This window comes from Perna viridis, chromosome 15 (assembly GCF_037379345.1).
Source record: "Perna viridis isolate PV_CMFRI_1.1 ecotype Kerala chromosome 15, ASM3737934v1, whole genome shotgun sequence".
Lineage (NCBI taxonomy): Eukaryota > Metazoa > Mollusca > Bivalvia > Mytilida > Mytilidae > Perna > Perna viridis.
This window is the reverse complement of record NC_142459.1, coordinates 20,155,900-20,171,249: the sequence shown is the minus strand read 5'-3', so window position 1 is coordinate 20,171,249 and position 15,350 is coordinate 20,155,900. Positions and strand designations below refer to the sequence as shown.

The following is a 15,350-nucleotide window of genomic DNA, read 5'->3' as shown; positions in this document are numbered from 1 at the left end:
AAAATGTCTCTGCTATACTTAAAAATGTGAATCCAGTACTAATAAATAAATCTAGGATTCAAATTTGCTTTTGATCTATGACCTTTAGTATATCTAGTGTCAGTCTCTGTAAGAATCAGGCAGTGGGTAATGCATGGAATTCATTCCAAGTTCGACAATACTCAGACATCTGAGGGATGAACTTTATAGGAAGATGAATGGAAAAAAAACACCATTATAAAAGTTTAGTTTGACTATTTGCACCATCAGAGTCAAAGAAAAAAAGACTAGATTGTCCATATTACTTTGGTAAATTGAGGCATAATTTCATTGAAATACACAGAAAATGAACATTTCAAGGGCAGATAACTCTGTCAAAAATCTCCTTTTTCTAATATTCTACTGACAAATTTATGAGCAGAGATCAAATAATGGTCTTTGCAAATTGAGAAAGCATCCTTGAGTGATATTATATCGTCAGAAATTATATTGTCAAAATCGTACAAAAACATTTACCTAAAACATAACTTGTCAAAAGCTAAAATCAATACCTCTTACCACTTTAAATATTCATTCAGGACCATAACTTTAAACTTTGTCAAAACTGATCAAATAGAACCTTAACACATCAGTAACAAGTCTAGATACACATTCAAACCTATTCCAAATAATTCTGGACTATCAAAGAAAAAAATTCAAGAGCAATAACCCTTGAAAAAAAAATGCTTACAACCATGATCAGTAATTATCTCAAACATCAAAATCAATACCTCATAAAATCTATTCCAATATTGGTATCCTTTTATTTCAACAATCATAAATACCTAATCAAGTCAGCCATAACCCATACATTTGTATTTACTATATCATTTATTTAAGAGTAATCAAGGGAACCAAGGTTATAGCGGTAATCAAAAGAATGTAATCCAGGGACAAAGACCAGACATGGAAAACAGACATACACAAAGAACATGAAGTAACTAAAATCATACATACAAAGTAACAAAAGCAATGAGCAACTTGGACTCACTAAAAACTGGGAGCATGGACCAGGTGCACCGGTAGGGTAAGCATCCTCTGCTTTTCTAGAAACACCCGCCGAGTTTCGAGTTCTGAAAACTATTTGTAAGCTTACCAAAAAGTTAAACATGTACATATTTGAAATGAATGTTGAATATTTTCCAACTATAAATTCCTCACCACAAACCAATCATTGTACATGTAGATTCACAATCAAGAAGATGGGATGAGATAGAAAGACCAACAATGAAGAAAAATATACAGTAAAATAAAGAATTGCAACCAAAAAAAATCCTGGTTAGCAAAAGCAAAAATCTATGAAATGGTTGAAAAATCCCACTCTTGACACAGCTGGTAACCACACACTGGGGGTAATATTTACTCAATGCATACAGTTTAAAACAAATGGATTTCAATGTTAGTATTCTGTAAATGGCAAACAGATTAAGAAGTAACGGTATTTGTTTAAATCACTGTAAATCTCCATAGATAGTTCAGTTTAGACATGTTAAGAACCAGTCCATATAATTCAGAAAATACCTATGGCAGAAGTGAATTGAGGTATAGAAAAACTCACCATATGCTGGGTCTACATGTGCAATATTTTTAGATAATGCATTTATGAGAAAACTATACATTCATCACCCACTTAATTCAACCAAATCAAACAAAATCAAGAACAATAACTCTTGCATAATGCAAATTTCATGCATATACTGTATATATGATTTTGTCTCAAAAAGTCAACAACCAAATGATAAATTATGATACTTTATGTGGTCTATAAGTGTTTCTGAGTTAGAATAATAGTGACTTTGGTGGGTTTTTGACATGCATGAATAACCTCCAGCCTGATTTTTATTTTGATTAAGTCTGCTACATGTATTCAAGTTTACAGATTGAGAATGCATTGAAACTGATATGAAAGGATGTCAGATGATGTCTGATTAAAAAAGTTTCTATTCTGAGTGACCTTCACATATGACCTACAGAAATCACTATCAAGATGTGTCTTCCTAGTCATCCCAGCTTTATGAAATGTAGTTAACATCTATCAGGGAAAATTCAGTGATGCAGCAAAAACCACTTGCTTTCATGGAAGGATGAACAGATTTACTAACAGTTTACTCTCATAGGTTATTTATAAAAGGAATTCTATTACCGAGAAATTTCTTGGGGGGTGGAAAATGAGGACAAATTATTCCTCGTCCAAAATTTTCTTTACTACAAATGTAAAAGTATTATTTTTTTGCAGTTGCTTACTTTAACAGATTCTGTCAAGTGAACACATGGCTGGTGTCAACAAATTCTGACAAGTGAACACATGGCTGGAGTCAACAGATTCTGACAAGTGAACACATGGATGGTGTCAACAGATTCTGACAAGTGAACACATGGATGGTGTCAACAGATTCTGTCAAGTGAACATGTGGATGGTGTCAACAGATTCTGTCAAGTGAACACATGGATGGTGTCAACAGATTCTGTCAAGTGAACACATGGATGGTATCAACTGATTCTGTCAAGTGAACACATGGATGGTATCAATGCTTGTGCTTTCAAAAAATGATAAGCACTACAAAATGTAAAAAAAAATATATTTTCTGGGGTTCTATTTTTCACAGTTATCTGTCCATGACAAACATACTGAAAAAAAATACAATGCTTTAGTTTAAGCATGCTTCATTTTCCTTTATGATCATCTCATAAAAGTTGTATGTGTCTTCCTATAACATACTACAATATTTTTAGTAAGATGTTACTAACTGGCCAATTAGCTTCATACTTTTATCTCTATTTTACTGACAACTTACCCTATTGGCTACTTCAAGCAGGTCAGTTGATTTGGTATCTTCCTGTACTATTTTTAGAGTGGATGGGTCATGTGACTCAATCAGCTGATGTAAACTGGTTGGTTCTGGACTGAGATCTCTAGCACCACTGTCATAATCCAGACTGTCTGGTTTTCCTGACATTCCACCTAAAAAGAGTAAATGGGAGTTAACTACATGTCTACATACATAAAAAGAATTCAATTAAGGAACCACAAATGTTTGTACATTACATTACATGTATATCTCCAGTAATGCTATGAAGGCATCTCATACATGTATTTTTTTTGTTATATCAAACATCAATTTTTCTAGTGCTCATCATTCTCACCAATGACGAAGGACTTTTCAGAATGACGAAAATAATCAAGTCTCATTTTGTCACCTGAAATCTTTGAAAGTACAAAAAACATTAAGAGCTGTAAGTCAAACATTGGTTCAAGCAGTGAAAGTGACAATTTAATTACCCCAACCTAATTAAAACTCTCAACAGGTGTCAAAATTTTGTGTAAAAAATCTCCTAATTCACCAATTACACTAATCAGGCACCGCACGTGGTGTAAATGTTGATCTCTGATCATATGCCTGTAACAATTGCTGCTTTGAAAATTCCTTTAGTTTCATTTTAACTTTGTCTCAAAATGACATAAAAAGTAACTTATCATTTATTTTTGTACATCAAACTTGAGTGTAATCTGTATATATAAATCTGTATATGTTAAGACTGTAGAAAATAATCATTTACCGAAGCTGTCACTGCTCATTGTTGGCCACGAAGTGACATTGGTGTGTTGCTGGGTACCAATACCACTTGTGTCTAAGTCTAACATAGGTTCTTCAGGGAATGGACAGGCATCCAGATCAGACATTACCTACAAAGTTTAATGCATGACATATACATTATACAATGTAGATCAGGGATTGAATTTAAGAAATTTTTCCACTAGCATAATTTAGCAAGTACTGAAAATTCTATGTTTCTTGGTTTATTCTATAACTAAACTTATGATATACATGTGTATACTAGCAAAATTTACTTTCAACTTGCATTTAACAATTATTTCCCCTTAAATCTGATCACCGTAAGTTTATTGGGATTTTAAATACTGCAAGATACATGAACTTCATGCATTTCAGAATGAGAGGGTTTTGAGAAATTGAAAGTCCAATGCACTGTGTCAGATTTTCAATGTGCGAGCTCATAGAAGCCACAGCCTGTAGGTAGGCCTGACATCCAACTTGCAGACATGGAATCTGACTCTAAGCTAACCAGTGGTCATTTCCTTTATACTGTGTGCTTGGCAGAGATGCAGTAACTACCCATGAACGGTAATCATAACAAAATTATGTTTCTGAAAAATTCAGAAAAAATGTAGGCGGTACTCAAAAGGAAGGTCTGCATAACAAATGGCAATGTCAGTGAAAAAAAAACTGGAAAGTCAGAAACCACTGCAATAGTCCTGATTTGATACATGCATTTCAAAAAGAAAGGTGGGTTAAACCAGGTTTTATAACGTGCTAAAACCTCCCCCTTCTATTACCAATTTAATAGTCTTTGTTGTGGCTTAGCCTGGGATCAAACCCATGATCAAAGAAAGCACAATATCACATGACCACTGAAGCAGCTTCTTACAGTAACTTATATGTGTACTTACAGTAACCTATATGTGTACTTGTGCATTTAAGCTTTATTGAATTTTAATAACCAATTTTTAAGTGGACATTGGAAAGATTATACAAGCAACAACTGGTCAATCATGTTCATTGATTGATGAACTGTTTCAAATTCAAGAAAAAAATTAGAAATTTATTTTCTCAATGTGATGTACAATCTTTGTCAAATGCTTAGATAGTAATTCTTTTTTTACTACATATTTCCAAGTAATTCTTTCAGACCAAAGATCTTGTTATATTTGTTGGAAAATTAAATGATTGATATTGAACAATAATTCCAATCTCAATACTTCAAAGGATTAAAATGAATATGCTTAAAATATGGTTAAATGGAACAATCTACATGTGTATTCACCTTTCATTACATAACATATACATGTATTTCAACAGTTTAATCAATTTAAATGGTCTAATTGTAAGTCTGGCTTGGTAACTGATACATACCTGTGTTTTAAAATGGAGGAAATCTTGGAATGTTAGCCTACTGTTTGTGCTCATTCCGAGCTGCTGCATGATTTCCTGGGCCGATTCTTCCATGTTCAATTGTTGGCACATAAAGATAAAATCATTGCTGAAAATATACAGAATACATTGTGATGCATGTAAACCAATGATACATTGTCTTTTCTCACTGTAGTAGAAAAAATTATGAGGAAAAAAACACAGAAGTGTCAACAAATATTGTTTTACTGCACACATAGTGACATACATATTTATTTTAAGCATATCTGGGCAAGAAATTAATGATTTTTTATTCATGGAATATAATGACAGATTACTGATTTCCATACATATGAACCTACCGGCGGTAGTTCAATTCTACTGGAATTAGAACCTTCCTACCGTTCTACTATTGAAACAGAAAAGCTACCGCTTTCCGAACATTATACCGTAAACAAATATTGGACGCCATTTTTTTCATTTACTGAACGAAAAAACCTGAGAGGATCAAATAACGAAATTTCTGGTTGATCTCGAGTAGACAGGTCAACATGTTAATTACCGTTAATTAGGGTCATAAACAGTAATTCAGAACATTAGTGGTTATCGAAGAGACATAATTTAAAAGATGTGTGATGATTATATAACAACAGGAGATGATTGACAATTATCCAAAGTTTAGTGGCACATGCTTAATCAATTAAACAATTTATTACCGACAATTGGGACTGGTGTAAATATTGATGCAGGACATAAGATCTTTTGATGGTTATGGAAAGGTTGACCATGCATTCACTGAAAATGAAATTGACTCAAAATATGGCTTTTTATTCAAGACAATGGAGAAACTAACTGATTTTTTTCTATTTGGAGCACTCTCATGATCAACTGTCAAAATGCCAAAACGTAATACTTCATCTCAAGCACCTCCTGCCAAGAAAGCAAAGTACTGTTCCATATTCAATGCTGCATGAAAGTCAAAGTAAAAGTGCCAAGCCAGTAATGACTATTTGAAATGGAATCATTTTCATGCGTATTTATGCAATAGTAGCAATTGCACATAGTGACTATTTTTAAATGAAAGTTATTTAATTAATATACAAATGAAGTAATAATGACACTTTTAAATATAAGATATTTATATTTATGCTGTTCTTGTTGTGTAAAATATTGTCAATAATAAATAAAATCATTAAAATGTCCAAGTGTTACTCCATCAAAAAGGTCTTTCCAATTATTCAAATTGAGTATTCAGCATTTTTTCTCATGGAAACAGACTTAATGCAAGGATTTCCATGTTTCACATATATTTGACTTGTTACACTGCGAAAAAAAAAAAAACTGATAAAAAACCTCCAGTTTTCAAACCAAATCTCCAGCTGAAAAATGACATATCTCCAGTTTTGAAGGAATGACTTTATCACATGTATGGATTTCCTACCCTTATAGACTGGAAAAGCCTTTAATGGCTTTATTCCCTTTTTTCAAGTTCATGCAAAATGAACATTTATCAGTCTATTCTCTTGACATGATTCATCTAACAAAAATCATAATAAAAGCAAAACAATTCATAAAAATATGCAAAACCAAAGATATTTGACTCTAACCCATCAAGGTAGCCATCTCCATCAGCATCGCAACTCTGGAACAGTCTCAGCAACCGTTCCTCTTCTCCAGTACTACTAGAACCAGAGCTACTTCCGGTCTTTACAGACCTTGGGGATACTTCAGGATCTTCCGGACATTCTGCCATGGCTTTAGGAATTGCATACTGTACAATTAAAACTTGTTGTGAAGTGTTTCAACTTTGTTTTGGTGTTTCACATTGTCTTCGCAGGATGTGACCACTCATCCGTTACCTATCAACTTCCGGTCTAGACGAGTGTAAAAAGAGTGCGATGCAATCCTCTCAAGCACTCGTCTGCCTTTTCCAAAAATACTATTGAACCCGTGTACAGGCACACATTTGGGGGTATGAATACGTCGATACCGGGGATACAAAATCGAGGCGGTACGAACACAGGAAAGTCGACTTTTAGGCCTTTACTTAAAAAAAATGAGATAGCTATTTGAACAAGCTATTATTTCACGGAACTCTATCAGTCTATGGCGTATGTGCTTAGTGTTTCTGGTGGTGAAAGCGTTTCATAAAAGGTCGAACATATCAATAATTCAGGGTGGTGGGTCAGTGCGAACATAACAAAATATTCAATTCTCATTCATTTCCCTGTGATTTGTTTCAATAATAATTTATTTAACTTTTATTACGCCCACTTGAACAATCTAAAACCAAAACAAAATTGGAATTTTAGCCGAAATTTGCATCACGGATTCACCGATAGATTACATTTTTACAATTTATACAGTAATCGAAACAATTCATGGAAGGTTGAATATATGTATATAATATCATGGAATAGTTTATGCCTGTATGTTACCATTAACAGTCCCTCATGCACCCTCCACTCCCGGCTCTCGCCCCTCCCCCTGCTCCTGGTTCCTACCCCGTCCACCCCCACTCTATTCATTGCGAAACTATTTTTGAAAATTGAAAGTAACGGCATCAACTGTAAATTGACTTTTTCGAGATCGTTGTATTACCTCCTCTACAATGGGGTTGCGTGTGGATATTGGTACTCTATCGTCAGCTTAAATGGATTTCAACCGAAGTTAGAACAATGAATATGCATAGCAAGATCTTGAGCCCTATTTTCAAGCTCGTGCATCAAAGGTCATGGTCGATATGGGACTTCTTCGTTAATTGGTGATATCATTATGAACGTTATGGAATAAACATCCATCGATGAATTTTAATCAAACTTATTACGATGAATAATTTACAAGGTCAAGCTCGTAACGGCATTTATATATATATTTTTATCATTGTTATACAGGCGATGATGTAGCTATTTTTCTTGGAGGTTTTAAAAGACTTTAAAGGCATTTCCAGCATTTAGCAAGCAATAACCCAATTCAGTTAAAAAATTCCATGATGTTCTGACAAATACTGTAAGTCTTAGTACATTGCCTTTACCTAGTTAAGCATAAAATATGCATAGTCAGGCTACCTTTCTCTACATATATCAGAAACTTAAAAGTGTCTCCATATTGGTTCTTAAAATATTGCGGAGCGAGGGAAAGCAAAGCTCGGCGTTGCTCTTGGTATTTCAGAATTTGTTCTTTTAAATGCAAAGCAAAGAGAATCATAAAATATTTTTATTATCTTGAGCCACTGACCTGGAGTCCTTTCAAGGAATTTTTGCAATTGTCAACAATCAACAAAAGCATTTGGTTGTCTTAATTGTTATGAGGGTGTAAACCCCTTTTAATACTCGGTACTTAGCCTGTTTTAAGGAATATTCGGTACTCCGAACATTGAGTACCGTACCCTGAATCTTTAAAATAGCACTCAGTACTCCAAATATTTCGTATTTGGCACTCAATGTTTACATTAAGCAGTACTCGGTACAGTTTTAGCATGTCTAATGATTCGTTCTATTCTTCAAGAATTTATTTTTTTTCTACGCTTTTTTTGAAAAGTTGAAACAACTACCAACAACGATCAATGATAAAAAATGTACACTGATATACAAAATTAATACATGAAATAAGCCCTAAAGCTAGGATACTGTACGGGTGCTTGCTGATTTACAAAAGCAAAGATATGGAACCACCCAGGACAGTTCATGGAAATGATTACTAATGATACATGACAAAATATTTCTGTAGTAAATAAGAGACCTCTATGAAGCGTTTGCACACCCCACTCACTGATCAGAAACACCGATTTAGTATTGAATTTCTTATAAAAGGCCACATATAAAGTATATTCCTTCTCCCCTGTCTGCACTAAGAATTGTACCCCAGTTGGCATAATTTGGATTTTTGCGTCTAGTGATGGCATTAAAATTCCAATTTTGTTTTGTTTTGTTTTAGATCGTTCAATTGGGCTCTATTAAAGTTAAATGAATATTATTGAAACAAACCACTGGGAAATGAACGAGAATTAAACATTTTATTATGATCGCTAGGACCCCCAGCCTGAATTATTGATATGTTCGACCTTCTATAAATCGCTTTTACCACAAAAACACTATGTAACGTAAACTTGATAATCATAGTGTTCCGTGAAATAATTGTTTGTTCAAATAACTATCTCATTTTTAAGCCATGGCCTAAAAGTTTCATGTGTTCGTACCACCTTGATTTTGTACCCTCGGTATCCACGTATCCATATTCCCAAATGTATGCCTGTACACGGTGTAGACCTACTGCAAAAAATCAGACTGTAGTCTCCAAAGTCGTTAATCGTCAAATATTCTCATCAACTGATTTTAGTTTATTTTCAACATCCGAAATGGCACGAATGCGATATGCTCTAAAATCGGGTGACTTCCGCTAGAATCTTGGTTCCCATGATATGATAACTTTTTCGTAACCATCGGGGCGCAAATAATGTATATGACCTATATATAGTCAGTTGTGTTTGAATCGGAAACTGGGTAGTATTATATAAATTCTATGCTAACCGATCATTTTATCTTTTAATGTAAACTTCCCGTTACAATACAAGCAAAAACACACATAGACAATGCAGTATGTTTTATACACACTGCAGTGTCTTTGTGTGATACATTTTAGCGAATTCTGGATCGCTTATGATATTGACAAGGGAACCAGATCAGGAACCAGATTAATCACCTGGCAATGAATATTAATAGATATCGGGGCACTGCTAATGTATATGACCTATATAGTCTTGTAACGAGTCCTTGGGCCTGAGTTGAGAACTGGGTAATGTTCAATGCTAACCGATCATTTCAAATAAATTTCCCGTTCTCATACATGCAAGAAACACGTAGAGCACACGTGTATGATATTAGGAGGTACATTTTTATCTCGTGTGAAGCCAGAAATATGACGCCATGGCGGTAAACACGGCACAGATCTGCAGCATAACGAGGAATAGTTATATAAAATTATGCAAATCATATGCGAATACGTGTGCATAAAATACTGAAATTACGAGTGCAATAGGTCGCTAACATTATAAGCGACTTTAAAAAAGACCATGGTGTAGAGTCACGGATTATCCCTCTTCGTACGTGTAAATGAAAGTTTAAATTTTCATGAATTTCCATGTAATTGATACAACAAACACTGGGCAATCACTTCAAAATCTACCAATAAAAACAACTTTGTCAGGGGCGGATCCAGTGATCTTGAAAGGGGGGTTCGGGCTATTATTTGCTAATTTTTATCCAAATTCTAAGCGAGATAAACAAAAGAGGGATGGGTTCCGATCCCGGTACCCTCTGGATCCGCCACTGACTAAGTATACGGATACAAAATACTGGTTTAAGTCTCTGCCAAGGATAATCTAATAAGACTATGTACCAATATCCTCTCCAGCGAACAGATTAATAACTGCGTGATGTCGAGTTTGGAGATTTACCACAAATATAGCTAAAAAGCAACTCTTACTAACAGAAAAAAGGATGTCCGTCAAAATGATTTTATATACCATTTGCAAAGGATTCGGAGTTTCCCGAATATGCATAATGCAACACTTCACTTCGCCCCAAGTTATTTAATATGTTGATACACACATGTCCATTCAAAATCATTGATAAACTACTATTAAATTAGAATGTGAATCTATCATTGGAATAATTGATAAACTAAAGTAGAATGTGAATTTATCATTGCGATAATTGATAAACTAGATTAGAATGTGAATCTTTCATTGAAACAAAATAGAAAGAAACAGAAATCGTGATATACTAGTAATGTTTTTACTGACACGTCAATCGGCAATTTTCGACCGGAAGTGTTAATTTATTACAAACAGGAATTTGGACAAAAGGGAAATCAGGGGATTCAGGATTCGACGGGTAACTCATTAATTACAATTCTGTGTAAGAATCAGGAAAGTGATGGCACATCATATTTCTCAATTTGGTCTTTTTTGTCTCAAACATTTCAAATACATCTAGAAAACAACTATTAAGCTATTTAAATTTCTCCCGAAGCATTGGCGACCTAGATATTTTTTTACTGCTTATATTAGGAAACACGTCGGGAAAAGTTTCCCGCCATTTTTTCATAGTGCATTTTAACTAAATTTGACCCATCAATATCTTAAAAAAGCAAACTTTACAAACACTTAGACAGTAATTTCTTGAGGTTATGAGGTATGAATACTTGGATGATGCAATAAATTATCTGTGTATTTTTTCTTCATGTGCAACACCTTATGCACATTTTGCCTGATTCTTAGACGAAGAAGAACTTAAAAACATAATCAAGGGATACCGACTGGGAAATCACACACACACACCACTAAGTAAATAAAATAACCAAAATAACACGCACAAAAGGAAATGAGCAACCCGGACTCCACTAAAAACTTGGAGCATGGAACAGGTGTACCGGTAGGGAAAGCGTCCTCGGCAGTTGTTCCCTGAAAACAAACGCTGTTTGTTTACAATGAATGATAAGTATTACTGTCTATCTACTTGGGCTAAGAGCACTGCATGTGACTTTACATCCAATGAGCTACATAAATCATATTGTTTATATATTTCAAATTGTAAAATCTATACATACAGACTTGAATAAAAACAACTGTATTTAGGATGCCAGTATCTCTCTGTTATTGAGCATACAAAAAATGAAGTTGTGTTTTCCTTGGAGTCAGGACTTACTTTCATTATATCACTCACATTACCAATGAATAAGCAGTATCATGGGTGTTAGTCAGTGACGTTGTCTTCAGTGTTGCGTCATCTGAGAAGCAAATAACAAGTTGGAATGAAACACGCGTCTTTACATTTATCAGCGAAGTACTAACCCAACAACTTACAATGTACATTGTCACCTACACTGTCAGAGTGAACGGGTAAGACAGACTTTAAAAAAAGATATATGAAGTGATTAAGGATTTTTAGCTTTGTTTTTTTTCTGGATTATTTGACATGTCTCCTTTTTTTTATTTAGGTTTATTTGCCAAAACTTCCTTTAAGGTATTTTCTGTTTTCATGAACAAACAACCCTACTAATTTGCTCTTCATTGACTTTTATTTGGATGACATTACATGTGATGAAACATCATTTTTATCAACGAATTTGATCATTGAAATGTTTCCCGGAAGTCCATTCACCAAACGTCGACGTCGCTCTGATCGTCGTACTATGACGTTACACCAGGACAGCCTAACAACGATTGCGCCATCATGGCTTCAACATCGAATTTTCTGCGTCTGGTATTTTTTCTAATATTGTTACCAATTCTGGCAGTTGGGAGCAGAACTTGTCATATGTATGATGTCTTTAGTGAAAATAATACGGAGTATATTCATTTTAAGGATATAAAGGTATGTCGAAATAAACTTTCTTCACCATTAAGAAATTTGCCAGTTTGGAAGCAAAAATTATTTAAGACATATGAGATACATACTCGCAAAAATTAAAGAAAAAATACGTTTCGGGTATAACTATTTCGGTGGAGACCGCTGACAGTGGATCATTAATCTTTGATAATATGTTCTTTTTTCGTTCAGTTTTTTATATAATTATTGTTTGTAAAGTCGTTACGCTTGAATTGATCAGCACTATTCATTTTCTTCATTTCAGGCCTCTGTAATTAGTTTTAGTGCTGGATATCTGAGTCATATTTTCATGTCATTGGCTGCAGTTGCACTCCTCGTATATGCAACTTCCCAACTCTTGGAAACACGGCATGTAGAAAGTGGTAAGCTAAATTTACCTATGGACAGCTAGTGTTTAAGTACTGCAAGGAAGGCAAACTTACATTTTTGTCACATTTCGAAAATGTAATGGTCAGTTATTATTTAATAGTAATGTTTTGTATTCATGTACCGCCACTTTCTGTTACTTACGACAGTATATTTATGGTGTAATGCATAAAAACCAGATTTACATACGAGATATCTAAAGTTAAAACACATCTGAGAGACGCAATGCTAATGCGTTCGTAGAGTATTCGGAAATGTAATGATCGGTTCACATACTATCACCTGTGATTTGGTGTAAACAATAATCGTTTTGGCAAAGACATTTTCTGACCAGATTCAAGAGAATCAATAAATATATAGTGGAAGAAATTATAAGAAATTTTAATAAAAAACATGTTCTTCCCTCAGAAATGAACATTATGGCCGAGGAATACGAAAGAACAAAAGATAAAGTTTCCGGTGTGTGTGACTTCTACAGAGGTATATCTATAAAATTTCCTTGAATACGTTTTATAAATATTTATTTCGTAAAAAAAATCAAAACCTAAATACTATATATGTCAAACTTTGTCCATACTGTATTTAGACAATTTGATTTATATTGACTAACTATAAGACACAGTGGCGGATCCATGGGGTGGGGAATCAGAACCTCTGCTTTTGAATTTTTTGTTAGTTTCTTGTATGAATTGGAACCTTCTTTTTATCTGAAACCTCCATTAATCTCTAAACTCATCCATGAGAAAACAAGTACTATCTTTATTAAAAAAGATAGCCGACGCAGTAATATTTTATTCTTTTTTTACTTCTAAGTTTCTACATTTTTTTCAAGAAAATAACATATGGCACGCAATTTCTAAGTATCCGATAATGTTTTTTTCGAACGCAATTCCAAATTTTCGATACAGATTTTTCGAACGTCACTAAGTTATCAGTATTTGGCCAATCGGGAAAAAGAACTGCGATCAGGTGACTTGCGTTTCCATGGAAGATCGTCCTTAAGGTCAAGGGGTAAAATGCGAAGCTATACCGACTGGTCGGAAAAGAAACAAAATTACAATACTTCTATTAATAAAAATAATAACAGAATAAAGTTATGTCACAGTGACTGAGCTGTGCTTTCTTCCTGATACAGAAAAAATGTTTGTACAACACACTGTACAATCATATGCCATCCAACAAAAATTTAGAGAAAATGGCGAAGACAAAGTGAATGGAGCTATAATCTTGGATGATATAGAGTCACTGAAAAGGTCTTGGGTTAGACAGCAAGGAATATTTAATAGCTATGGCATAGAGTTGGAAGGGAGACAACTAAGCACTGAAAGCATAAAAGCAGAACTTACAGTTGCATTAGGATTTGTTGGTACGGCTTTATGAATTGAAAATGATAATGATATACACAATTTAACAATTACAGAAAAAGCCCGGATATAGTAGTGCAGGGGTTTCATTATTTTTTTGCAATCCAAGTACCTTTTATATTGTAGAAGGTACTTTTCATCATTTTCTTGTATAAAACTACATGAAATTTAAAAAATCTTAAGGTAACTTTCGGTTGCTTAGGAGGGTAAAAGTACCTGCTACTTCTTAATTAAAGGCCTGTGTAGTGCTAAGATTAAAGGGGGTCCGCGGTGCAGCGCCCCCTTTTCATGTAGTCAAATACATATGGCCGAAAAGATGGAACACCTAGAGGCCTATCATTCTACTTGAAGTAAGAATCACGCTATAATGACAGCATTGCCCATTTTCAATACGAAGAAAGTCACCCTTTAACTTACTATACAACAGTCTTTCTATCTACAGGGAAAGAGATTAGAAAAGTTGAAAAAGATATGGTGGAAGATTTACTGACATTTGAAGAGGTGCAGAGCGATACTAATGTACTGAAGATCTACTTCAAAAACAGTAAGTGGGTGAAATCCAATATAAAATAATATTTTGTTTGACTGAACAAAAAAGTGATTTTTGATGGTTTACAGGAGGACTCAAGAAATTTGATAAAAAAAAAATTTGGTTTGCTGGAGAACTTTACGCTCAAAATACATCAGAAATAAAAAACGAAATTAATTAGACTTACTGATCCTCCAATAATATTTATATAGAAACTTTTATATAATGTCGACTTTTTTTATTTTCCAGGAAAATAGAAGAAACAACACTGGAAGAGAAATGAACTTCGTTAATAACGCTTTGATTGAGAAACTTTCTATAATTTATTTGATTGTGTTCCCACTTTATTTATTTATCATTTGAACTCACCCGAATAATTCGCTACATTCGGAGAGAACCGAGGACGGTGAGGACTTGAATTATTCGAGTTACATTTGAACCTGTACTGGTAGTTATTTCCATGTGTTGAATAAAAGATCTTTCACACCTTCCTTCGTGACATATTTTATTTGCATGTAATGCCATTGGCTTTCATTTTAACTATGTGTGATAAGATGAAAGTTGTACATACACGCGTGTTGACTTCCATAAATAATATATATAACGATTGTACAAACAAAAAACTAATTTATCTGCCTTTCCAGAAGTCCTTCTTTCGAACCAATAACATTAGCATGCTCCCCGGGGGGCAATTCATGGTATATTCGAACATTATCTTCCTGAGCAGAATTTTTTTAGACATAGATCTGACAGT

At 34.1% G+C, this 15,350-nt stretch overlaps 2 protein-coding genes across 4 annotated transcripts in view; one reads left to right on the top strand and one right to left on the bottom strand.

Moving 5' to 3' along the window:
* Window positions 1-6,822, bottom strand: part of LOC148597391 (colorectal mutant cancer protein-like) — a 35,177-nt gene extending 28,355 nt beyond the window's left edge. Inside the window, exons 1-4 of one of the 2 annotated variants that reach the window (XM_088562685.1) lie at window positions 6,554-6,822; window positions 4,950-5,076; window positions 3,577-3,703; window positions 2,814-2,980 (exon numbers count right to left, since the gene is read on the bottom strand). In XM_088562685.1, the coding sequence (XP_088418811.1) occupies window positions 2,814-2,980; window positions 3,577-3,703; window positions 4,950-5,076; window positions 6,554-6,699 (567 nt within the window). In that variant the 5' untranslated portion in view covers window positions 6,700-6,822. The remainder of the gene's footprint in view (window positions 1-2,813; window positions 2,981-3,576; window positions 3,704-4,949; window positions 5,077-6,553) is intronic. The other variant, XM_088562684.1, reaches the window with a different exon arrangement.
* A 4,919-nt stretch (window positions 6,823-11,741) lies between these two features.
* LOC148597390 (uncharacterized) lies at window positions 11,742-15,087 on the top strand. 2 transcript variants are annotated; one of them, XM_088563427.1, is made up of 7 exons: window positions 11,742-11,847; window positions 11,946-12,322; window positions 12,582-12,699; window positions 13,112-13,183; window positions 13,833-14,069; window positions 14,510-14,611; window positions 14,846-15,087. In XM_088563427.1, exons 2-7 carry the CDS (start codon window positions 12,182-12,184, stop codon window positions 14,851-14,853), a joined length of 678 nt encoding a protein of 225 aa, XP_088419553.1. In that variant the 5' UTR covers window positions 11,742-11,847; window positions 11,946-12,181; the 3' UTR covers window positions 14,854-15,087. The 2 variants fall into 2 exon arrangements, with proteins under 2 accessions (XP_088419553.1, XP_088419554.1); XM_088563428.1 differs by having other exon boundaries at window positions 11,742-12,322; window positions 13,839-14,069.
* The last annotated feature ends 263 nt before the right edge of the window (window positions 15,088-15,350 follow it).

What these genes read in the sequence shown, in the direction of transcription:
- LOC148597390 (XM_088563427.1), top strand. Translation starts at nt 12,182, where the DNA reads ATGGCTTCAACATCGAATTTTCTGCGTCTGGTATTTTTTCTAATATTG. An exon ending in AACACGGCATGTAGAAAGTG is followed by an intron (nt 12,700 to 13,111) that starts GTAAGCTAAATT and finishes TTCTTCCCTCAG; the next exon opens with AAATGAACATTATGGCCGAG. An exon ending in AGTTGCATTAGGATTTGTTG is followed by an intron (nt 14,070 to 14,509) that starts GTACGGCTTTAT and finishes TTCTATCTACAG; the next exon opens with GGAAAGAGATTAGAAAAGTT.